Source organism: Mustela putorius, unplaced genomic scaffold (assembly GCF_011764305.1).
Source record: "Mustela putorius furo isolate JIRA1106 unplaced genomic scaffold, ASM1176430v1.1 tig00000151_pilon_pilon_pilon, whole genome shotgun sequence".
Classification (NCBI taxonomy): Eukaryota; Metazoa; Chordata; class Mammalia; order Carnivora; family Mustelidae; genus Mustela; species Mustela putorius.
This window is the reverse complement of record NW_025421296.1, coordinates 12,144,928-12,170,784: the sequence shown is the minus strand read 5'-3', so window position 1 is coordinate 12,170,784 and position 25,857 is coordinate 12,144,928. Positions and strand designations below refer to the sequence as shown.

At 37.0% G+C, this 25,857-nt stretch overlaps 1 protein-coding gene across 1 annotated transcript in view; it reads left to right on the top strand.

Annotated features, from left to right (window-relative positions):
• Nucleotides 1-25,857, top strand: part of RP1 (RP1 axonemal microtubule associated) — a 356,998-nt gene that overhangs the window by 46,381 nt on the left and 284,760 nt on the right. Inside the window, exon 3 of the mRNA XM_045075785.1 lies at nucleotides 503-674. Coding sequence (XP_044931720.1) covers nucleotides 503-674 — 172 coding nt within the window. The remainder of the gene's footprint in view (nucleotides 1-502; nucleotides 675-25,857) is intronic.

Below are 25,857 nucleotides of genomic sequence, written 5' to 3'. Positions count from 1 at the left end.
GTAGGGGAGCAGAGGACACCTTCCCCTGCAGCTGTCAGTGTCGCTACCAGGCCCTTTCTCAGCTGGCTCAGGGTGGACGTTTGGCTACAGCTGGATATTTTGGTGGGGAAGGCAGAGGCAGAACTGCATACCTTTTAAAGATTCCTTTAGTTAGGGCAGAAGACATCTCTCTTCAGATAGTGTACAGGTTGAGTCAAGATGTTGGTCTAGTCATCCCCACCTTGATACTGGTAACTTCCTATACATTATTGGTGCCTAAGGAACACTTGGTGATTATCCCTTTCAAAACCTGAAGATTGTTGAGTTGATTCCACTCGCTATAAATAATATATGGAAAGGGGGTACTTGGCTGGCTCAGTCCATCTGACTTAGTTTTGAGACCCATGTTGGGTGTAGAAATTATTTTAAAAAATAATAATAAAATTAAAAAAAATTACTGTATGGAAAGAACAAAAACGTCATGTTGCTCATGTAAGGACCTTAACTCTTTGGTTTCTTCTAGGTTCCCAGTCTCCAAGCTGTGATCCTTAGCTCTGGAGCTGTGGTGGCAGCAGGAAGAGAGCCATTTAAACCAGGAAATTATGACATCCAGAAGTACTTGCATTCTGCAAGATTACCAGGGATCTCTCATCATGTATACGCCAAGGGAAGTGCTAGGTCAGAAAGCAGAAAGAGTAAGTCCCTTAAATATGTAGCTTTTATTTTTAGCCCTGAGTTGTGGGTTTTGTTTTGTTTTGTTTTTAACCACAAGATGGAAGAAAGAAAACCCAATCCATGCTAAGTGGCCAATTTCCTTTGTCACATGAGAGAAAAAGAGGGGATCAAAAACATTTTTAAAAAAAATTTTAAAAGATTTTATCTTATTCATTCAAGAGTGAGGAAGAGCACAGCATGGGAAAGGCAGAGGGAGAGGGAGAAGCAGACTCCCCACTGAACAAGGTGCCCAATGCAGGGCTCGATTTCAGAACCCTGAGATCATGACCTGAGCTGAAGGTAGAGGCTCAACCATCTGAGCCCCCCAGGCGCCTGACTGAAAACATTCTCAGCTGGAATTGGTTATATGTATAGTTGGAAAGAGTTAAAGAGATTGTAGGGTTGTTTTTGTTTTTGTTTTTTTTAGATTTTTTCAGACCAATCAGTGATTAAATTGAGGGGGTAAGCCTTTATTTGTGTATGTGGAGGGCATACAATACCTAGATAAGAAATAAAAATACCAGCATTTCTTGATTTGGAGAAGAATTCTATGGAATTTGTATAAGTGACATCTGATAGTTATATGGTTTTCTCCAAATAGTACCATGCAGCATCAAAGCTGAGCTCAGCAGGTTAGTTGAGTGTGTTTTAAAAATCTCTAAGTACGTATGACTCCACTTTCTGAAGTTCTTTCAGTAAAAATCACAGCCCTTGGATCCATTTTTTTTCTTTATTAAACAAATTCATGTAGGGGCGCCTGGGTGGCTCGGTGGGTTGAGCCGCTGCCTTCGGCTCGGGTCGTGATCTCGGGGTGCTGGGATCGAGTCCCGCGTCGGGCTCTCTGCTCGGCGGGGAGCCTGCTTCCTCCTCTCTCTCTGCCTGCCTCTCTGCCTGCTTGTGGTCTCTCTCTGTCAAATAGATAAATAGAATCTTTAAAAAAAAAAATTCATGTAGTCAGTTCATGCTGGTTAATAATAATCTATGTTGATAAATCCTTAGGCAATGCTGCACAGTATAGCATAATCCTTTGTGTAGGTGAGAAGGAGGGCTTGTTGATGCCCGAGAGTGTAGGATGGGCTGTAAGTTCTCTATGCAGGCACGGTTAATCATATTATTCATTGTGCTCAATATTTTAATCTCATTATTCATTGTGTGCAGTTTTTTAGCCCTATGCTGAGGAATTGATTGCCACTTATACTTAAATTTTGGTTTTTATGTAGACATGGAATAATAAGCTCTTTAAGTAGTATTAATCCCTCTACTTATTGCTAAAGTGGGTGAAACTCATCTATTATGGATATATTCAATAGATATCTATCTACTAATGTTTCTGTTCTGTAGGCATTAGCTGCCAAATATCTGTTAAGCATATGGTAGTACTGTTTCACTGTGTACATATTACTAAAATGATTTTATTATTTTGTGTGTTATAGGTTGTGAATATGATTTTTGATGGTGTTAGGGAATCTGAGGGCTCTGTTAAATTTCACTTTAAAAAATTTTAAGAGAGCCCTTTTCATTTGTGATTTTGGTAAATGCATGCCAAAAATAAGAGAAAATATTTCCAGATTTATTCTCTAAAATGTTGAAGGTATTTAACTGATGCCAAGCACACACAAATCTATACAAATTACTAATAAGAATTTGATTGAGTTTAAGAGGCTTGAGTACTGAAGTTATCTTTAGAGACACACAGTAAAACTATAACTAGATAGATTGGTCTGTTGTCTAGCTCTGTTCTCTTTTGTGCTCTCTATTAAATCAAATGTAATAATTATACAAAGTGAATGCAAAATTAGTAATTACTCAATTAATGTTGACTTCTAAATAAATTCTAAAAATGTTTTAACTTTCATAATGTAAGTATCTCTTAGATATACACAGACAGAAAAATGAATTTCACTGTAAATTATTACTCATTTTGTTTGCATAGGTAAGCAGCACTTAGTTAGACTCCAGTTTCAGTACTGGTAAACAAAACAACAAAATAAAATCCCACAAAAATCTTTTTATTTTTGCTAGAATCATTAGCAATTTCTACTTCCCTCATTAAAATTGCCTGATTAAACTCAAGAAAATTATAATTCTGTGAATCTCATTATTGAAGTAAGATTGTAGATTCTCTTTTTGAGAATAGCTTATAGAAGTGTATCAGATATTATAGTGAATTCAAGTAACCAATGAATACATAGAGGTGAGAAACATGTTAATAATATCTTACTATGAAATTCAGAAAATATGAAATTTTCATACTAATTTTTTTCCTTTTCTTTCTTTGCTGCCTCTTCTATTGGATATTTATAACTTCTCTATCTTCTACATTTTGATGTGGGGCATCTTTTACTCTCAAAATCTTGAAAGTGAAGACACATGTGCCTTCAAGCCCAAAGTCCCAGATTTATTCTGTTTCTTCTGACAAAATGCATAATAATGATTGCTACTCAGACCAGTCTTTTGCTTCTGAAAATTACTTGGCCTTAGGAAAAAATGATTCTCAGAATTTATTGATATATCCCTCTGAAGATGATATTGAGAAATCGATTATTTTTAATCAAGATGGTACCATGACAGTTGAGATGAAAGTTCGATTTAAGATAAAACAGGAGGAAACCATAAAATGGACCACTGTCAGTAGAGCTAGTCTTTCTCATAACAATGAAAAGAGTGAGGTAGGTGGTTTTCTAGGAAGAACAGATGATCGGTTTTCTGGTTTAAAAATTGCAGCATGCTCATTGTCTGCAGATGTCTCATCTCTGGAGAAAGACAATAATCAAGAGGGCAGTTTGGCAGAGGACATAAATACTCAAATGAGAGATCAAGAGACTGAAACTTGCCCTTCTGCTAGTTGGCAGAATGCTGCTATGGACACAAACACCAACCAGAAGACCAAGGATCAAGCAAAGCATCATTTTTATAGACCCCCTACACCTGGACCAAGGAGAGTGAGACAAAAGAAATCTGTGAGGGGGAGTGTGACCTTAGTATCTGAAACTGAAGTTCAAGAGGAAATGATCTATAGTGAAGAGAAGGAAGATGGGGAAAACAAATCTGAGTATCATATGTTCACACATTCTTGCAGTAAAATGTCATCAGTATCTAACAAACCAGTGCTTGTTCAGATCGATAACATTGAACAGATGGAGTCATCTTTAGAAAGAAAAAAGGAAAGCAAGCTGCTCAAGTCAGGTGCAATACGTGCTGGTATTGTAGAAATAACAAGTCAGAAGATGTTAGAGATGTCTCATAATAATGGCTTACCGCAGACTTTATCAGAAAACTCAATTGTGGAGGAAGGTATAGTTGATAGTGTAACGTCAGACAACAAAACTAGTATCAAAAAATTAAGACCTTGTGGTAACACCAGTGACAGATGCAGTCCTGCTTTAGCAGATACGACTCATTCTTTAAGTAACAACTGTGGAGCTGACAGAACTATTTCTGAGACCCCAGCTTCAGTAGGGCCTTCCACTGCCACCATAAGAATTGACAGAGTGATTAATGAGTTTGCTCAGTGTGGTGTAACAAAATTTCCAGCAAATGAAAAGCAGAGTTCATCATCTGTTGCCAGCAAAAAGAAGATGAAATCTCAGCAACAAACAATAAATTCCAGTTATCAGGATGGGAAGATTGCAACCCAAAGAATTCTTAGTAGGAGTGAAAAAATTAACACAAGAGGTAGAATTGCACAGGGAATCATATTGAGGGATTCAGACAGTTCCCTTAAAGAGGGAATACTGTGTGAGGAAGACCGCCACATAAGTGATATGGTAATTGAATCAAATTATTGTTGTTCCAAAAGTAATCTCAATCCCATGAATTCCAAGAATTTCCATGTAAATAAATTAAATGCTCTTCAGAATCCTAGGAAGTTTCAAGGACTTTTAGCAAAAAGGAAGTCCAGACCAGTAAGTTTAGGAGGATCTACAAAAAGAGAAATTGGTCAAGACAATAAGATATTTCCCCATAATGAGCTTTGGTGTTGCAAAAATAATTTTGAAGATCAAAATTTATTTTATCTGTTTAACTTCCTTGAGCAAAAACCCAGTGCTGTTTGTGGACCACAGGCTCAAGCAGAAATAGCATCTTGGTATTTGAGAGGAATGACCAAGAAAAGTTTAGTTTCAAAAGTTAATAATTCACACATAACTTTAAAAACTCAGAAAAAACAAAAAGGGGATAAGTTGAAATCAGGTACTGCTGTAAGTAAACATGTTACAACCAGGGCAAAATCCTTAGCTTCTTTAAGAAAAGCTGTTTTGCCTGAGGATATTAGCCATCATTCAGTTCAAAATTATATACAGAGATGGTTGCAGAGCATAAATCCACATTCATCTTTGCAACCTAGAAAATCAGCTCCAACATACAAAAAGGAAAGGAATGTGGTAAGTTGTAACAGCAATGGTTTTGTAAGAACTAATTCACACACAAGTTCTGGAAAAGGAAATAATTTTGTTAGGGAAAGAAATAAGCACATAACTAAAAGTGCCAGTTTGACAGAAAATCTAGGCAAAAGGATAGGTAAATCTTTTGACAAAGATAATAGTGACAACCTTTCCAAAGATCTGGGTGAGAATGAGAATGAATCTCTGAATGATGCTTGCTTGTTTCCCTTGCATGAAAATTGTGCTTTGTCACAGTCAGCTATCAGTGATCATAATACTAAAATCCAGGTATGTGCTGAAAAATTAGGACCAGAAGTAAGCCTTATTTATGAAGAAATAAACCTAGCTACAAAAAGGCGCAGCGTAGAAGCTGCTATTCAAGTAGATCTTATGGAAGAAGACACTCCAAAAGACCTTTTACCAGTCTTGCTGCTTCGCCAATTGCAAGCTTTAGTTCCTAGTATTCATAAGACTCAGAATGGAATTATTCAAATGCCAGGTTCACTTGAAGATGTTCCTTTCCCTTCCCCAATATATAAGTCATATACTAATGTCCTTCTAGCTTGGCTTCTGGTGCTGACCTTAAAGGGAAGTATAACTAACTTCTGCCAAGGTGATGCTCACAAGACTAGCAACAGAGCTTCAGAAATACGTGGATTATTGGAGATTCTAAAGCATACTGCCATCACAGAGGAAGCTGATGATTTGAAGGCTGCTGTTGCCAATTTAGTGGAATCAACCACAAATGACTTTGGACTCACTGAGGGAGAACATGATATAGTTTCAGGAGGACTTTCTGCAAATTGTTCCACATTCAACATTCAGAGAGTTCCTAAGTGTATTGAACATGAAAAAACACAGAAAATATCCTTTTTACATGGAGGCTTCTCTGGCAGTGAGGGCTGTGGCCCTGAAGTCTGTGTTTCAGAGTTGACTTGTTCTTCATGTAAGATGTGCACTGTGAATAAGACCTATCCTCCAAAAGAGACTTGTAACCTCAGTGACAATTTTTGCCCTAGTGATGGCTCTACCACTGATCAGACCTCCATGAATAAAGCTTGTTTCCTAGGAGAGGTCTGTTCACTTACTGATGCTCTGTCTTCACATAAAGCTTGTACTCATGATGAAAACCATAGTTATGAGACAACTTGCCCAGTTGATGAGACCTATATTCCCCAAAAAGCCTGCAATACCAGTAACTTTTTAAATTCCAAAGAAAACACATGTGCTGATAATTTGGAATTGACTGAAGAATTAGAAAGGATTGATGAAGTTCAGAAAGATATAAATATTTTGGCAGACCCTGGGTGCAAGCATAGCTTTAATATATTGATGTCACATCAAAATACCAACAGTTTAAATCACTGTGGCTTTCCCATAAATGAAACTGAACCAGAATTTGATAAGGAACATAGTTCTGAGGCTGAATTTAAAATTTTTTCATTAAAGAAATTTCAGGGTAAAAATGCATCTACATCTTCTGATAAGGAAGACTCAAAGACTTCTGAAGAACCAGGCTCAATAACCAGTAGCATGACATCAAGTGAAAGAAACATTTCAGAACTGGAATCATTTGAAGAATTAGAAAACCAGGACACTAATCTCTTTCATACAAAGGTAAATGCAGGAGAGCCAGCCACTGAAGAATTGATCCAAAAAGAGTTAGAGGCTAGTAAAAATTCAGAATTGATAGAAGTCTCCAGTGGGAATATTACAGAAGAAGAAAAAAGAAATGATGTAATTTGCGAGGCAATCAGTAGGAGGTCAGCAACACCACCATGTTTAGTGTTTTGCTATGATTCTAAGCAAAATGTTGAAAGGGAGCTCAATGAAGGAGAAAGTAAAATGAGAGTAAAAATGATGGTGAAACATATGGAAATTGGAAGTTATTCAGAGTCCTCTCTTGATTTTAAAAACTGTTTCACAAGACCAGTGACTTCTGATGGGTCAGAATTTAGACTAGGCAGTGAGAGTGAGCAGCCATATAAAACATCCAGTGATGGCCCCAGTGGTGGTTGTGAGGAGATTGCTGAAGAAAAAAAATACAATAAAGGATTTGTTAAAAGGACAGTAGAAAAGCTTTATGGGAAAGGAGAAGTTATTAAACCATCTTTTTTTTCTGGGTCTGTGCACAGATCTCAGGTTTGTCCTTATAACTCTATGGAATTTCAGTGTGCTAGGAAAGATGGTCTTTATGATTCTGAAGGTCAGTCATTTGGATCTTCTGAACAGGTCTCTAGTAGTTCATCTATGTTACAGAAATTTCCAGAAGAAGATCAAGATAAATGTGATGTGAGGGCCAGTTATCACGAGGGAGACATAGGACCTGGTACAAAACAAAATAATCATAAAAGAATTGTTAGAGATATAGAGGAAGGGGTCGTGATTGATAAAGGAAAATGGCTCCTGAAAGAAAATCACTTGTTAAGATTATCATCTCCTGAAAATTCTGGCTTATATGGCAATGAAGATACCACATCAGTGGATACTCTACTTAATAACGGCAATGAGGTACCATATTCACATTTTGGAAATTTGGCTCCAGGCCCAAACATGGCTGAGCTATCCTCTTCAGAACTGGAAGAACTGACTCAACCCCTTGAACTAAAATGCAGTTATTTTAACATGCCTCATTGTAGTGACTCTGAGCCTTTTGGTGAGGATTTGCTAGATGTTCAAAATAAAACTTCTGCCAAGGAGATAATGCCAGATCATCATGCAGAAGAGAAGGCTAGTCATAAGTCAGGAAGAGTAGGCACATCAGTCACTCAGGTTTTTACGTCTGCTGGTAACAAAGTCCATCCTGTCTCTGATGATACTATTAAAAACCAGCCATTGCCTATTAATAATGTAATTCGTGGTGCACTTCAGGAAGGTGACTCTCTGGATAAGCTCTATGCTATTTGTGGCCAGCATTGCCCTATACTAACTGTTACCATCAAACCTATAAATGAGGAAGACCGAGGATTTGTATATTGCAATGATTCTGATTTTGAAAATTTCTTGGGTCTCCATTTATGGATGAAAATACACCCACATTTACTGCAGTCAGATAAGACCATGTTCAGAGATGAGAACAAAAAAGTAAGGGGTAGAAAAACATTTCTTGATAATGCCAATGATGATACAGTTGATCAGCTTTATTTTAATAATACATTTGACTTGATAGATAAAAGAAAATTAAGAAAATTAAGAGGAATTAACTCCATGAGCTTAAAGGAAGAAAACAATTTAAAGAAATTTCAATCATATTTAAAGAAGAAGTTTTGTGTGAATTTCTTGCACATATCATTGTTGGTTGTGGATGATGTGAATTCAAATACACAGGGTGGCACCAATAAGACAAATGAAATCTTTGAAGTAGTTGATGAGAATAACAACTTACTAAATTACAGATTTCAGAATTCATTAACAAATCTCAACCAAATAGTAAGAGAAAACAACAACTATCATTTCTCTTTTGAAATGCAGGATCAAACCTGCCTATTTTACCAAGTTGAGACATCCTTAAATATTAGCAATAGCAATGTACTAGAAATATTTTATATATTTGAGGATGAAAACCTTTTTTTGGGGGAAGAAGAAAGCCAATTTGATCTTGAAAACAGTGATGAACAAGATTTATAATATTAATATCAGTAAACCTTTTTAAATCAATGTGTTTTTTCCTCATAATGAGGTGAAACACATGGGATGGATATAGACTAACTTCTAAAAAATTTCACACTTTAAAATGAGCTTCTTCTAGAAAGTTTGTATGTGGATAATTTGATTTGACTTTCATTATTCTGCTGATCTTCATTTTTCCAAAAACTAAAGACTCAGTTTTTATTCTCTTACTTTTGAAATTTCTGTATTTTTTTCCCGAACATATGTAATTTTCCTAGAATTGTGATTTTTTTTTTTTAGGACATCATAAAAGCCCTAAGGACAGGAATTCTATCTTTTTCTCTCTCTTTTTATGTTGTTCACTTTAACACAAAATGTGTACTGATGAATAAATGGAATAGACATAGTCTCAAAGTGTATATCATTTATTAATTTTAACTCTGATTTAATAAAGATATGAAGCTAAGATCTCCACAACAATCTCTTAAGTTTCTTGTTCCAAATGTTTTGACTCTAGTTTCCTCAGAACATCTATCCAATAAACTCAATAAGCATTTCCAAGGGACAAGATCCATTTTCCGTCATGATTTAAAAAAAAAAATGCTTTACTACTATGCTCCCTCTCTAGTACTTTGCCTAGAAATCGTACTCTTTAAACAGCAATAAAATGTCAAGAAATTCAAATAGGTCAGGAAAAAAAAAAAAAAAAAGGAAAAACTTAAGGCATGCTCTGTGAAGAGCATGGCATCATTTAACTTGGGAACAAAAATTTAAAATTTAAAATTCTCAAAATTGAAGAATTGTTGTGAAGAGGAACTTGACATATTTTTTTTTTATGTTCAACTTCTATCGTGGCTGGCGTGACAAATCGACCAGGAACATGAGGGTAAGAGGATGAAGAAAAGAAGTTACGAGACAAAGAGATGGGGGCAGGAGGAGCACTGAGGAGGATGTCCAACAGTGCTAAGTTTATTCAAAGCACTAAGGCCATATATATAGTGATAGGAAAAGCAATACACCTGTGTCTAGTTAAACAATAAGAATTTTCACATTTAACTATAAGCAGACATCGTGATGCAAAATGGCTGATGCCAATACAATTGTTCTGTATTTGATACGGCAAACCTGAAAGTAATTTAGGAGCAGTACCAGGGCAGCAAGGACCAGCAACGAACTTTTGACTCCAACCGAATTGTTCTCATTTGTTTAGCAAGCATGTGGGAAGTCACGTAGGCGGGCGCACAACGCATAGCACAGACCCTTTCTCAGTGCTACTCAACTTTTCCGTCCTAAACCTCTGTTAGGTTATTCGGACTTTAAAGGAGGCACAAATCAGGGCCTGGTTTGGTTCTCCTCTCAAGCCTTATTGCGGCCTCCCACAAACTTCATTGAAAAAATTTAATTAGATATAAAGAAATACATATTACCTAGAAAGATAAATAAATTTGATTAGACTGTAAATTGCCTTTTTTTTTTTTTTTTTTTTTTAAAGTTTTTTTTTTTTTTTTTAAAGATTTTATTTATTTATTTGACAGAGAGAAATTACAAGTACACTGAGAGGCAGGCAGAGAGAGAGAGAAGGAAGCAGGCTCCCTGCTGAGCAGAGAGCCCGATGTGGGACTCGATCCCAGGACCCTGAGATCATGACCCGAGCCGAAGGCAGCGGCTTAACCCACTGAGCCACCCAGGCGCCCCTAAATTGCCTTTTTTGAATACTTGTGGTATTTTGCCTGGGATTTATCCAGGGAACATTTTAAGATTCCTTCTACTTCATGACTATCTTACAGACTATATTGATGGTATAGAAACACATAAAACATTGAAGTCTATATCTCTTGTCTGGAAAGAACTTAAAGTAGAACAGTTAATGTTTTTTTGGAGCCATATATGGAGGTACTAAAACAACTTAAATATGGTATTAACTAAAGGTAACTAATCACGTAAAAAAACACCTTTGGCTACAGTTTAGCATGAGTCATAAATTCATAAATTATGAGTTGCTATTTATTTCACCAGATGAAGACTTACCTCTATGTAGAGTATGCTTTTTCTACATTAAGTGATATGCTTTTCTCATTGAAAAATAGTTTGCCATGTTATGTAAACATCTATAATGACCAGTGAGAGTTTTGTTGAAATAAAGGGCTAAAATTATGAAGAAATAAGAGGAAAGGGGGAATTAATTTTGTGCCTACTTTATAATAGGTCTGTGGTAGTCTTACAGATCTAGTAAATGTAATCCTTCCTCATAAAGGTACTGTGCATTTGGCTTTCCTATTCTCCCTTTTTAAAGGAAGGGAGGTAAAGTACTTTCATCAGTGGTGCACAGTAGTACCACAGTCAGAATTTGAAATCAGACCTTTGTGCTTGAAACTCAGTGTTATTTTTATTACACCTTATTCTTTTTGTGTGAGGAAAAAGTGATAAAATATTTAAAAACCTGGGCACCTGCATGACAAGGTCAGTTAAGTGTCTGACTCTTGATTTCAACTCAGGTGATGACCTCAGGATTGTGAGATTAAATTAATTAAATGATTAAATAAATTTAAATAAAATGAAATTCTCTCCTTCTCTCTCTGTCCTTCATCTGTTTCTATCTCTCCCTCTAAAATTTTCTCGTTATGTTTGTACTTATATTTATATTCTATATATTTTAAAAAATTCAAAAAATTAGTGCTCTCCACAGAGAAGAGAGAGAAGGAAATTAATTTGAAAAGAGAATGATATTTAGATATATCAAGGAGGTTGGGGAAATCACAACAGCCAGGAGCTTATAGGAAAGTGTGGCATGTAGCATATAGTTTTTTTTTTTAGCAATTATAATACATATGTTACATTAAAACAATAACACTGCTAGGTGGCCCAGATGATATTGGGAAAAAGAAATTGAGAGTGACATGTGAATTATTAATTCATGACTGTGTAATGTACTTATTTAAGATGAATGGGTTCATATGGATTGGATTCTGAGATTTGCATTCACATCTTATATCATCTTTCTATTCCAATGCTAGCATATTACTTGGGACATGGTTAGCACCTAGTAAATATGTGTTGAATGGTTACCCTTTATTATCTTCAAATACATATGGGGAGTTATGCAAAGATGCTGACCGATATAACTAAGTTTTTAGTATTTTATGAAGCAATATTTCAATCATTTAAAAGTTCTTTGAAAGATTTTTTCACTTATTTTTATTTTTTTAGTGTTCCAAGATTCATTGTTTATGCACCACAGCTCATGCAATACGTGCCCTCCTTAATACCCACCATCAGGCTCACCTAACCTCCCAGCCCCCTTCTCTCCAAGACCCTTAGTTTGTTTCTCAGAGTCCACAGTCTCTCATGCTTCATCTCCCTCTCTGATTTCTCCCAATTCACTTTTCCTTTCCTTCTCCTATTGTCCTCCATGTTATTCCTCATGCTCCACAAGTAAGTGAAACCATATAATAATTGACTCTATTTGCTTGACTTACTTGATTACTCAACATAATCTCCTCCAGTCCTATCCATGTTGATACAAAAGTTGGCTATTCATCCTTTCTGATGGAGGCATAATATTCCAATGTATATATCGACCATATTTTCTTTATCCATTTGTCTTTTGAAGGGCATCTTGGCTCTTTCCATGTTTAAAGATTGTGGCCATTGCTGCTATGAACATTGGGTGCATATGGCCCTTCTTTTCACTACATCTATATATTTGGGGTAAATACCCAATAGAGCAATTGTAGGGTGATAGGGTAGCTCTATTTTTAGTTTCTTAAGGAATTTCCACATTGTTTTCCAAAATGGCTGCACCAACTTGCATTCCCACCAACAGTGTAAGAGGGTTCCCCTTTCTCCACATCCTCTCCAACACTTGTTGTTTACTGTCTTTTTAATTGGCATTCTAACTGGTATAAGGTGGTATCTCAATGTAGTTTTATTTTTATTTATTTATTTTATTAACATATAATATATTATTTGTCCCAGGGATACAGGTCTCTGAATCATCAGGCTTACACATTTCACGGCACTCATCATAGCACATACCCTCCCCAATGTCCATAACCCAGCCACCAAATCCCTACCCCACCACTCCCCAGCAACCCTCAGTTTGTTCCCTGACATTAAAAGTCTCATGGTTTTTCAACCATCCTGATCCCAACTTGTTTATTTTTTCCTTACCTCTCCCTGAAAACCCCCACTCTGCCTCTCAAATCAGAGAGATTATATTATAATTGTCTTTCTTTGATTGTCTTATTTCGCTTAGCATAATATCCTCTAATTCCATCTATGTCATTGAAAATGGCAAGATTTCATTTCCTTCATTGGCTGCATAGTATTCCATTGTATGTATATGCCACTTCTTTATGCATTCATCTGTTGATGGACATCTAGGTTCTTTATGTAGTTTGGCTATTGTGGACATTGCTGCTAAAAAAATTTGGGTGCATGTTCCCCTGTGAATCACTACATTTTTATCTTTAGTGTGAATACCAAGTAGTGTGATTGCTGGGTCATAGGGTAGCTCTATTTTCAACTTTTTGAGGAACCTCCATACTGTTTTCTAGAGTGGCTGCACCAGCTTGCATTCTCACCAACAGTGTAGGAGGGTTCCCCTTTCTCCGCATCCTCCCCAGCATCTGTCATTTCCTGACTTGTTCATTTTAGCCATTCTGACTGGCGTGAGATGGCATCTCAATGTGGTTTTGATGTGTATTTCCCTGAAGCCAAGTGATGTGGAACAGTTTTTCATGTGTCTGTTGGCCATCTGCATGTCCTCTTTGCAGAAGTATCTGTTCATGTCTTCTGCCCCTTTCTTGATTGGAGTATTTGTTCTTTGGGTGTGGAGTTTGATAAGTTCTGTATAGATTTTGGATACTAGCACTTTATCTGCTATGTCATCTGTGAATCTCTTCTCCCATTCTGCCAGTTGTCTTTTGGTTTTGTTGACTGTTTCCTTTGCTGTGCAAAAGCTTTTGATCTTGAAGTAACAATAGTTCATTTTTGCCCTTGCATCTCTTGCCTTTGGCGATGTTTCTAGGAAGAAGTTGCTGTGGCTGAGGTCAAAGAAGTGACTGCCTATGTTCTCCTCATGGATCTTAATGGATTACCATCTCACATTGAGGTCATTCATTCATTTTGAGTCTATTTTTGTGTGTAGTATAAGGAAATGGTCCAGTTTCATTCTTCTGCATGTGGCTGTCCAATTTTCCCAACATCATTTGTTGAAGAGACTGTCCTTTTTCCATTGGACATTCTTTCCTGCTTTGTTAAGATTAGCTGACCACAAAGTTGAGGGTCTATTTCTGGGCTCTCTAATCTGTTCCATTGATTTGTATGTCAGTTTTGTATGACAGTAACATACTGTCTTGATGATTACAGCTTTGTAATAGAGCCTGAGATCTGGAATTGTGATGCCACCAACTTTGGATTTCTTTTTAAACATTATTCTGGCTACTCAGGATCTTTTCTGGTTCCATATAAATTTTAGGGTTATATGTTCTGTTTCTTTGAAAAAAAGTGATGGTATTTTGATAAGGATTGTGTTAAATGTGTAGATTGCTTTAGGTATCATAGACATTTTCACAATATTTGTTCTTCCAGTCCATGAGCATGGAATGTATTTCCATTTCTTTGTGTCTTCCTCAATTTCTTTCATGAGTACTTTATAGTTTTCTGAGTACAGATTCTTTGTCTCTTTGGTTAGTTTTATTCTTAGGTATCTTATGGTTTTGGGTGCAATGATAAATGGGATCAACTCCTTAATTTCTCCTTCTTCTGTCTTGTTAGTATATAGAAATGCAACTGATTTCTGTGCATTGATTTTATATCCTGACACTTTTTTTTTTTTTTTTGTCTGATTGCTGAGGCTAGGACTTCTAGTACTATGTTGAATAGCAGTGGTGATAGTGGACAGCGCTGCCATGTTCCTGACCTTAGGGGAAAGCTCTCAGGTTTCCCCATTGAGAAAGATACTTGCTGTGGGTTTTTCATAAACAGCTTTGATGATATTGAGGTATGTACCCTCTATCCCTACATTTTGAAGAGTTTTGATCAAGAAAGGATGCTGTACTTTGTCAAATGTTTTTCCAGCACCTATTGAGAGTATCATGTCGTTCTAGTCCTTTCTTTTATTAACGTATTGTATCACATTGATCGATATGCAAAAGTTGAACACACCTTGCAGCCCAGGAATAAATCCCACTTGATTGTGGTGAATAATTCTCTTAATGTACTGTTGGTTCTTATTGGCTAGTATTTTGATGATAATTTTTGCATCTGTATTCATCAAGAATATTGGTCTGTAATTCTCCTTTTTGATGGGGTCTTTGGTTTTGGGATCAAGGTAATTCTGGTCTCATAAGATGAATTTGGAAGTTTTCCTTCCATTTCTATTTTTTGGAACAGTTTCAGGAGAATAGGTTTTAATTTTTCTTTAAATGTTTGGTAGAATTCCCTAGGAGGTCATCTGGCCCTGGGCTCTTATTTGTTGGGAGATTTTTGATGTCTGCTTCAATTTCCATACTGGTTATGGGTCTGTTCAGGTTTTCTATTTCTTCCTGGTTCAGTTTTGGTAGTTTATATGTCTCTATAAATGCATCCATTTCTTCCAGATTGTCAAATTTGCTGGCATATAGTTGTTCATAATATGTTTTTATAATTGTTTGTATTTTTTTGGTGCTGGCTGTGATCTTTCCTCTTTCATTCATGATTTTATTTATTTGGGTCCTTTCTCTTTTCTTTTTGATAAGTCTGGCCAGGGGTTTATCAATCTTATTAATTCTTTCAAAGAACCAGCTCCTAGTTTCATTGATTTGTTCTACTGTTCTTTTGGTTTCTACTTCATTGATACCTGCTCTGATCTTTATTATTTCTCTTCTCCTGTTGGGTTTAGAATTTTTCCTGTTCTTTCTCCAACTCCTCTAGGAGAAGGGTTATGTTGTATACTTGTGACCATTCCTGTTTCTTGAGAAAGGCTTGTATTGCTATATACTTTTCTCTCAGGACTGCCTTTGCTGTGTCCCAAAGATTTTGAACAGTTGTGTTGTGTTTTCATTTTAATTTGTTTCCATGAATTTTTAAATTCTTCTTTAATTTCCTAGAAGTCCCATGCATTCTTTAATAGAATGCTCTTTAACCTCCAAGTATTTGAGTTCTTTCCAACTTTCCTCTTGTAATTGAGTTCTAGTTTCAGATCATTTGTATGGTCTGAAAATATGCAGGGAATGATCCTAATCTCTTGGTATGGGTTAAGGCCTTATTTGTAATCCAGGATGTGATCTATTCTGGGGAATGTTCCATGTGCTATAGAAAAGAATGTGTATTCTGTTGCTTTGGGATGGAATGTCCTGAATATATCTGTGATGTCCATCTGGTCCAGTGTGTCATTTAAAGCCTTTATTTCCTTGTTGATCTTTTCTTGCATGATCTGTCCATTTCAGTGAGGGGGGGTGTTAAAGTCCTCTACTATTGTATTTGTTGATGGATTCTTTAATTTTTTTATTAATTGGTTTATATAATTGGCTGCTACTATGATAGGGATATAGTTGATTAAAATTGTTAGATCTTGTTGGACAACCGTTTAAGTATGATAAAGTGTCTTTTCTCATCTCTTATTATAGTCTTTGGCTTAAAATCTAACCCCAGATTTCTTTTGATTTCCATTAGCATGTCAAATTGTTTTCAGCACCTCACTTTAAATCTGGAGGTGTCTTTGAGTCTAAAATTAGTTTCTTGTAGATAGTATATCAATGGATGTTGTTTTTGTTCATTCTGATACCCTATATCTTTTGACTGGGGCATTTAGCCCTTTTACAATCAGGGTAACTACTGAAAGATATGAATTTAGTGCCATTGTATTGCCTGTAAGGTGATTGTTACTGTATATTGTCTCTTTTCTTTTTTGGTCTGTTACTTTCAGGCTCTCTCTCTTTGCTTAGAGGGCCCCTTTTAATATTTCCTGTGGGGCTAGTTTGGTGTTTGCAAATTCTTTTCATTTTTGTTTGTCCTGGAAGCTTTTTATCTCTCTTTCTATTTTAAACAATACCTAGCTGGATATAGTATTCTTGGCTGCATATTTTTCTCGTTTAGTGCTCTGAATGTATCATAACAGTCCTTTCTGGCCTGCCATGTCTCTGTGGATGAGTGTGCTGCCGATCTAATATTTCTACCATTGTATGTTACAGACCTCTCCTCCTGAGCTGCTTTTAGGATTTTCTCTTTCTCACTAAGACTTTGAAGTTTTACTATTAGATGATGGGGGGTGGATCTATTTTTATTGATTTCAAGTATGATTCTCTGTGCCTCCTGGATTTTGATGCTTATTTCCTTTGCCATATTAGGGAAATTCTCTACTATAATTTGTTCTAATGTACCTTCTGCCCCCCTCTCTCTCTGTCTTGTCTTCTCCTGGGATCCCAATTATTCTAATATTGTTTGATCTTATGATATCACTTATCTCTCAAATTCTTCCCTCATGGTCCAGTAGTTGTCTTTCTTTTGCTCAGCTTCTTTATTCTCCATCATTTGGTCTTCTATATCACTAATGCTCTCTTATGCCTCATTTATCCTAGCAGTAAGAACCTCCATTTTTTATTGCACCTTTTTAATGGCTTTTTTGATTTCAACCTGTTAGATTTTAGTTCGTTTCCCCAGAAAGTGATTTTATTTATCCAGAAATGGATTCTCTCATATCTTCCATGCTTTATTCAAGCCCAGCTAGCACCTTGATAATCCTCATTCTGAATTCTAGTTTTGGTATATTACTAATGTCTATATTGATTAGGTTCCTAGGTGTCAGTACTGCCTCTTGTTCTTTTTTTTGATGGTGAGTTTTTCTACCTTGTCATCTTATCCAGATAAGAATAGATGAAGGAGAGAACAAAATACTAAAAGGCTGGCAAAGACCCCAGAACAATATACACTAACCAAATCAGAAAAGACCCCAAACCAGGGGGAGTAAAATGAAGAAAAAAATATAAAAAAATACAAAAATTATATATACATATATATTCCATTGGTGAATAGAGCAGTGCCACCACTTGATTTTGGGTGTATTCTGGCCTCTTAGAAGAAATTACCTCTCAAATTTTAAAGAAAGAAAAACATATGTATACAAAAATACAGGTATGAATGAAGAAGGGATGGAATATGACTATAAAAATGAAAATTAAAAAAAAATTCTAAAAAAGCAATTGCTAAGATAAGTTGGTTGTAAAAATAATAAAATTAAAGAAAGTTAAAAAAAGAGAAGAGAATGTGATCAGGCTGGAGACTTGAACAAAGCCATACATTAGATTTAGGGCATATTTTGATCTATTAGAGGAAATTATATCCCTAAATTTTAAAGGAAAAAACTGTATATGTATACCAAAAATAAGGTTAAATACAATAAAGGAATAAAATATGAGTATAACAGTGAAAACTTTTAAAGAGTTAAAAAAAGGTATTGATAAAATAGTTAAAAACCATTAAAAGAGGAAAGAGGAAAAGTTAAAACAAAAGTAGAATTAAAAAATTTAGCTTTGAAAGACTAAATGGGAGAAAAGCCATGAATTCTGTGTATTGCTTTCCCCTAGTTTTGGAGTTCTGCAGTTCTCACAGATCAGTAAACTTGGTCATGGCTCGATGTTCTTGCTGTCTTTTGGGGGAGGGGCCTGTTACAGTGATTCTCAAATGTCTTTGCCAGAGGCAGAATTGCACTGCCCTTGCCTGGGGCCAGGCTAAGTAATCTGCTTGGGTTTGCTCTGCGGAGCTTTTGTTCCTTAAACCCTTTCCATAGAGCTTTAGAGGACAGGAGCGAAAATGGCAGCCTCCCAATCTCTGGCTGGAGGGAGCGAAGAGCTCAGGGCCCCACAGAGCAGTGCACTCTCAGAGAAAAGCATTCAATCCTCCCATATCCCTGTCTCTGGCTGCACTTTGAGCTCACCCAGCCTGTGACTGAGTGTTTCTATCTCTCATGCATGGCTCTGTTTGGATTCTTGAAACCCAGGACATTCCTGACTCCTGTGCCACACCTCCCAGAGGAGGAAGGAGGGGTTCTCTCTGGATCTGCCACTTGTGGGGTCTCTGCTCGAAGAGCAGTGACCTGACTGTGCCACGGATCACTGTTTAAGGTAAGCCTGAGGTGAGAGTGCACCCCTTGGCTTTGTCTCTATAGCCGGCTTCCCTGCTCTGATACCTGGAAGCTCTCCACTTATGCACCCCTTAGTCCTTCTGTGACCCCGCAGGTCCTGAGACCACATTGTCCTCACAAGGGTTCCACCTCTGCTTAGCCTCTGGAGCGACATCCCTCAGTGGAGCAGACTATCAAAAGTTCTGATTTTGTGCTCCACTGCTCTCTCACTTGCCAGGACTGGCCCCTCCCTATTTGATCTATCTTTCAATTGTTCTGTATTCATTCCTCTGCACATCCTACCTTCTGGAAAGTGGTCAATTTTCTGTTCCTAGAAGTACTGCTCTTCTTCTCTTCTATCTCCTGTTGGAGTTTGTAGGTGTTCAGAATGGTTTGATAACTATCTAGCTGAAGTGCTGGGACCTAATGATATTTCAGTCTCTTACTCCTCTGCCATCTTGCTCTCAATGTCATTTTGACTTGAATCTCCCTGATGGCTAATGATGATGAACATTTTTTCATGGGTCTGTTAGCCATTGTATGTCTTCTTTGGAGAAATGTCTGTTCATGTCTTCTGCCCATTTTTTGACATGATTGTCTGTTTTTTTGGGTGTTGAGTTTCAGGAGTTCTTTATAGAGCTTGGATATCAGCCTTTTGTAGTGTCATTTGCAAATATCTTCTCCCGTTCTGTGGGTTGCCTCTTTGTTGTGTTAACTATTTCCTTTGCTGTGCAGAAAATTTTGATTTTAATAAAGTCCTAAAAGTTCATTTTCACTTTTGTTTCCTTTGCCTCTGGAGACATATCTTGAAAGAAGTTGCTGTGGCTGATGTTGAAGAGGTTACTGTCTATGTTCTCCTCTAGGATTTTGATAGATTTCTGCCTCACATTGAGGTCTTTTATCCATTTTGAGTTTATCTTTGTGTATGGTGTAAGAGAATGGTCAAGTTTTATTCTTCTATACATAGCTGTTCAATTTTTACAGCACCATTTATTGAAGAGACTGTCTTTTTCCCACTGGATATTTTTTCCTGCTTTGTTGAAGATTATTTGACCATAGAATTGAGGATTCATATCTGGACTCTCTACTCTGTTCCACTGGTCTATGTGTCTGTTTTTGTGCCTGTACTGTGCTGTCTTGGTGATCACAGCTTTGTAGTAAAACATGAAATCAGGCAGCATGATGCCTCCAGCTTTGTTTTTATTTTTCAAAATTTCCTTAGCAATTTAAGGTCTTTTCTGGTTCTATACAAATACAAATTTTTGGATTGATTGTTCCAGCACTTTGTAAAATGCCAGTGGAATTTTGACTGGGATGTGTAGATTACTCTGGGCAGTATAGACATCTTAACAATGTTTATTCTTCTGATTCATGAGCATGGATTGCTTTTTCATCTTTTTGTGTCTTCTTCAATTTCTTTCATGAGTGTTCTGTAGTTCCTTGAGTACAGATCCTTTATCTCTTTGGTTAGGCTTATTCCCAGGTATCTTATCGTTCTTGGTGCTACAGTAAATGGAATCAATTCTCTAATTTCCATTTCTACATTTTCATTGTTAGTGTATAAGATAGCAACTGATTTCTGTGCATTGATTTTATATCCTGCCACATTACTGAATTGCTGTATGAGTTCTAGTAGTTTGGGGGTGGAGTCTTTTGTGTTTTCTATATAAAGTATCATGTCATTTGTAAAGAGAGAGAGAGAGTTTGACTTCTTCTTTACCAATTTGACTATGTCTAATTTCTTTTTGTTGTCTGATGGCAGTTATTAGGAATTCTAGTACTATGTTAAACAACGTGGTGAGAGTGGGCATCCTAGTCATGTTTCTGACCTCAAAGGGAAGGCTGTCAGCTTTTCTCCATTGAGAATGATATTTGCTGTGGGGTTTTCATGGATAGATTTTATAAAGTTGATGAATGTTCCCTTTATTCCTATACTTTGAGGAGTTTTAATCAGGAACGGATGCTGGATTTTGTCAAATGCTTTTTCTGCATCAGTTGTGAGGACCATGTTGTTCTTCTCCCATCTCTTATTGATTTGTTCTATCATATCAATAGATATGCAAATGTTGAGCCACCCTTGCATCCCATGGATATATCCCACCTGGTCATGGTAGATAATATTTTTAATGTACTGTTGGATCCTATTAGCTAGGACCTTGTTAAGAATCTTGGCATCCATATTCATCAGGGATATTGGTCTGAAATTCTCCCTTTTGGTGGGCTCTTTGCTTGGTTTGGGGGTCAGGGTAACACTGGCTTCATAAAAAGAGACTGGAAGTTTCCCTTTTTTGAAACAGCTCTAGAAGAATTGGTATTTCTTCATTGAATGTTTGGTAGAATTTCCCAGGGAATCCATCAGGTCCTGGGCTCTTGTTTTTTGGGAGGTATTTGATCACTGTTCAATCTCGTTACTAGGTATTAGTCTATTCAGGTTGTCGATTTCTTCCTGTTTCAGTCTTGGAAGTTTATAGGTTTCCAGGAATGCATCTATTTCATCTGGGTTGCTTAACTTATTGGCATATAACTGTTGATAATAATTCTGAAGATTGTTTCTATTTCCTTGGTGTTAGTGGTGATCTTTCTCCTTTCATTCATAATTTTATTAATTGAGTCCTCTCTCTTTTCTTTTGGATTAGTTTGGCCAGTGGTTTATCAATCTTATTGATTCTTTCAAAGGAACAGCTCCTAGTTTTGTTGATGTGTTCTACTGTATCTCTAGTTTCTATCTCATTGATCTCTGCTCTAATCTGGATTATTTACTTCTTGTTCATGGGGTTGGCTTAATTTGTTGTTGATTTTCCAGTTCTCTAAGGTGTAAAGAGAGCTGGAGTATTTGGGACTTTTAAATTTTTTTGAGTGAGGCTTAGATGGCTATGTGTTTCTTCCTTAGGACTGCCTTTCCCATATCTCATAGGTTTTGGACTGATGTGTCTCCATTCTCATTGGTTTCCATAAATTGTTTAAGTTCTTCTTTGATTTCCTAGTTAATCCAAACATTCTTGAGCATGTTGGTCTTTAGCTTCCAAGTGTTTGAATTCTTTCTGAAATTTTTCTTGTGTTTGAGTTCCAGTTTCAAAGCACTGTGGTCTGAGAATATGCAGGGAATAATCTCAGTCTTTTGGTATCAGCTGAGCCCTGATTTGTGACCTAGTACGTGGTCTATTCTGGAGAAAGTACCATGTGCACTTGAGAAGAATGAGTATTCTGTTGTTTAGGTGGGACATTCTTTATATATCTATGAGGTCCATCTTGTCCAATGTATTATTCAATGCTCTTGTTTCTTTACTGATTTTCTGCTTCAATGGTCTACTGAGAGTGCTGTGTTAAATCCCCTACAATTATTGTATTCATATCAATATGACTTTTTATTTTGGTTAACAGTTGTCTTATGTGGTTGGCCACTCACATACTGGTGGCATAAATATTTACAATTATTAGATCTTCTTGGTGGATAGACTCTTTAGGAATGATGTAGTGTCTTTCTGTATCTCTGACTACAGTCTTTAGCTTAAAGTCTAATTTATCTGATATGAGAATTGCTACCGCAACTTTCTTTTGAGGCCCGTTGTCATGAAAGATGACTCTCCATCCCTTCACTTTCAGTCTGGATGTATCTTTAGGTTCCAAATGTGTCTCTTGAAGACCGCATATGGATGGGTCCTGTTGTTTCATCCAGTCTGCAACCCTGTGCAGTTTTATGGGAGCACTTAGGCCGTTTACGTTGAGAGTGATTATTAAAAGATAAGTTTTTATTGACATCATGTTGCCTGTGAAGTCCTTGTTTCTATAGATTGTGTCTGTAAATTTCTGTTCTATGTCTCACTTGCATTCTTTCTTATTTTATAGAACCCCCCTTAATATTTCCTGCAGTGTTGCCTTGGTGGCCACATACTCTTTTAAACCTTGCCAGTCTTGAAAGTTCTTTATCTGTCCATCCATTTTGAATGTCAACCTTGCTGGATCAAGTATTCTTGGCTGCATGTTCCTCTCATTTAGTGCCCTGAATATGTCTTGCCAGCCCTTTCTGGCTAGCCAGGTTTCTATGGACAATTCTAACATTATTCTGATGGACCTTCCTCTGTACCTGAGGGATCTCTTCCCCCTAGCTGCCCTTAAAAACTTTTGTCTAAAATTATGATTTGTGAATTTTGCAATTAAGTGACTAGAGGTCTTTCTAGACTTGTTGATCTTGGGAGGTGTCCTTTCTGCCTCTAAGACATGAACACTTGTTCCATCCCCCAGATTAGGGAAAATTTCATCCAGAATTTATTCAACTATATCTTCTAGTCTTCTTTCTCCACCCACTTATGGATCCCAATAATTCTGATGTTGGAACATTTCATCATGTCATCTATTTCCCTAATTCTGTTTTCATGGTTTCTAAAATGTGTGTTCCAGGCATCCTTCTGATCCTTCTTCTCTCTCAGTTTGTCCTTTAGATTTTTTAAAAAATTTATTTGACATAGAGAGACACAGTGAGAGAAGGAACACAAGCAGGGGGAGTAGGGGAGGGAGAAGTAGGTTTCCTGCCAAGCAGGGAGTCTGCTTGATCCCAGGACCCTGGGATCATGATCTGAGCTGAAGGCAGACACTTAACGACTGAGTCACCCAGTCACCCCCAGTTTGTCTTCTAGATCACTAATTCTATCTTCTGCCTTGGTTACCCTAGCTGTTAGAGTATTTAGATTAGATTGGATCTCATTGATAGCATTTTTAACTTCTGCCAGATTAGCTCTCACTTCCACCCTTAGAGATTCTATGTTGTCAATAATGGTTTTCTCCAACCTAGCCATGCCTGGATAATTGTTACCCTGAATTCCCTTTCTGACATACTGTTTATGTCCATATACAATAGTTCTGTGAGATAGAGCACAGTCTCTGAATTTTTCCTCTGTTGGATGTTCCTCCTCCTAGTCATTTTGGTAGGAGGTAATTGAGAGAATGTATAGCTGAATATATCAACCATGATCCAGGCAAGGTTCATCTTCTTTTGCACTCTTTTTTCAAGTTGTGTTCTGGCAATTTCAAAAGGTAAACCAAGAATTAATAAGCAAACAGTGGGTCCAACCAATTTTCCACTGAAGCTTAGAGTCCAGATGTAAATATTCAAAGCCCCATGTTTGGAGACCAAGTGATGAAGTTTTAGAATATAAGTGAGGGGGCGCTTGGGTGGTTCAGTGGGTCAAGGCCTCTGCCTTTGGCTCAGATCATGGTGCCGGGGTCCTGGGATTGAACCCTGCATCGGTCTCTCTTCTTGGCAGAGAGCCTGCTTCCCTTTCTCTCTCTCTGCCTGCCTCTTTGCCTACTTGCCTAATTGTGATCTTTGTCTGTCAAACATAAAAATAAATAAATAAATAAATAAATATAAGGAGAGAAAGAATATAAGTGAGGATCAGTGGGGTTGAGTCCGGAGCTGATGACCAAGAAAGAATTCTTGAGACATCTTTGGTGCAAAATGGTTTATTCAAGCATGGGGACAGGACCCTGATTTTCTTATTTCAAACATTCAAATGATTTTTAGATTTTCACCAGACTTGCATTAAAAAATATCTTGTTAACACTGTGAGAGAAGACTAAATGAAACTTAAGAGGAAATTTAAGAATTTTGCATAGGAGAATGCCTGGAACACACATTTTAGAAACCATGAAAACAGAATTAGGGAAATAGATGACATGATGAAATGTTCCAACGTCAGAATTATTGGGATCCATAAGTGGGTGGAGAAAGAAGACTAGAACTGGCTTTTGCTCTAAAGATGAAGTGCCAGAGGGTTGAGGAAGGGATTCTAGCCTATTGTGTTCTGGAGAATGTAGCCAACCTCAAATCTTGACTTCTGGGTGGAATGGTGTAATTATTTTTATGTCCACAAGATGTCAGCTGTGCTATGCTTTGCAGAAGCTCAATTGCAGCGTTCAGAAAGAGGCTTGCATGCCTAAAGGGAGTGCAAGGATTGAGACAGTCTCTGGGAAATTTGCTTCTGCTTCAAAGAATACTGAGAACAGGTCCCAACTGTACAGGCAAGCCCCCTTCCCACTTGAAGTCTTAAACCCAGAGGGCATATCAGTACTCAGAATTAGAGGAAATAGTCTGTTAGTCGTAAGGAGCTGAAGTTCAAAAGTAGAGGGGATACTAAAAAATGCAAGCTATTCAGTAATCATTAGGGTTGATCCCAACGAAAACTGAATTTGGTGAGAGTGAGGACAACCCCAAATCCTAACTCCAGTTGAGACTAAGTTAATGAAGCATAGGCTCATATCATAGGTGATTTTTCCATGGTTTACGTTTCATGTTTGTAGCAAACATTTTGTTAGTTTCCTAATCTGTAAAATGGGGCTACCACTTTATTTTTAAAAAATTTTTTAAAAAACATTTTATTTTTTTATTAGAGAGAGCACAAGCAGGGGCAGCTGTAGAAGGGGAGGGGGAATTGGACTCCTTGCTGAGAAGGGAGCCTGATGCAAGGTTTGATTCCAGGACCCTGGGATCATGACTTGAATTGAAAACAGATGCTTAACCAACTGAGCCATCCAGGGACTCCTGTGGCTACTGCTTTAAAGGTCTTATCTTTTAAGCCAGCTTGTAAGAGTGTTGTGAGAGGATCACTTCAGAGAATGTTGATAAAAGCTATTATTAGCACAGGACTTGGTACATAGTGGTTAATACGTTTTAGCTGTTTTGTCTTTTATTTACAATTTAATTAGTTTTTGCCCTTAAAAAATTGAGGTATAGTTAACATGAAATGTTACATTAGTTTCAGGGGCACAACCTAGTGATTTGACAACTCTACACATTATGCTGTGTTCCCATCTTGTCACCATACAACGCTATTACAATACCAGTGACTATATTTCCTCTGCTGTACCTTTCATCCCTGTGACTTATTCATTTCATAACTGGAAGTGCACATCTACAATTCTCCTTCACCCATTTTGCCCACCCCTCCACACCTTGTCCTCTAGCAACCACCAGTTTTTCTCTGTGTGTATGGGTCTGTTTCTGCTGGTTTTTTTTTTTTTTTTTGATTCCACATATAAGTGAAATCATATGGTATTTGTCTTTGACTTATTTAC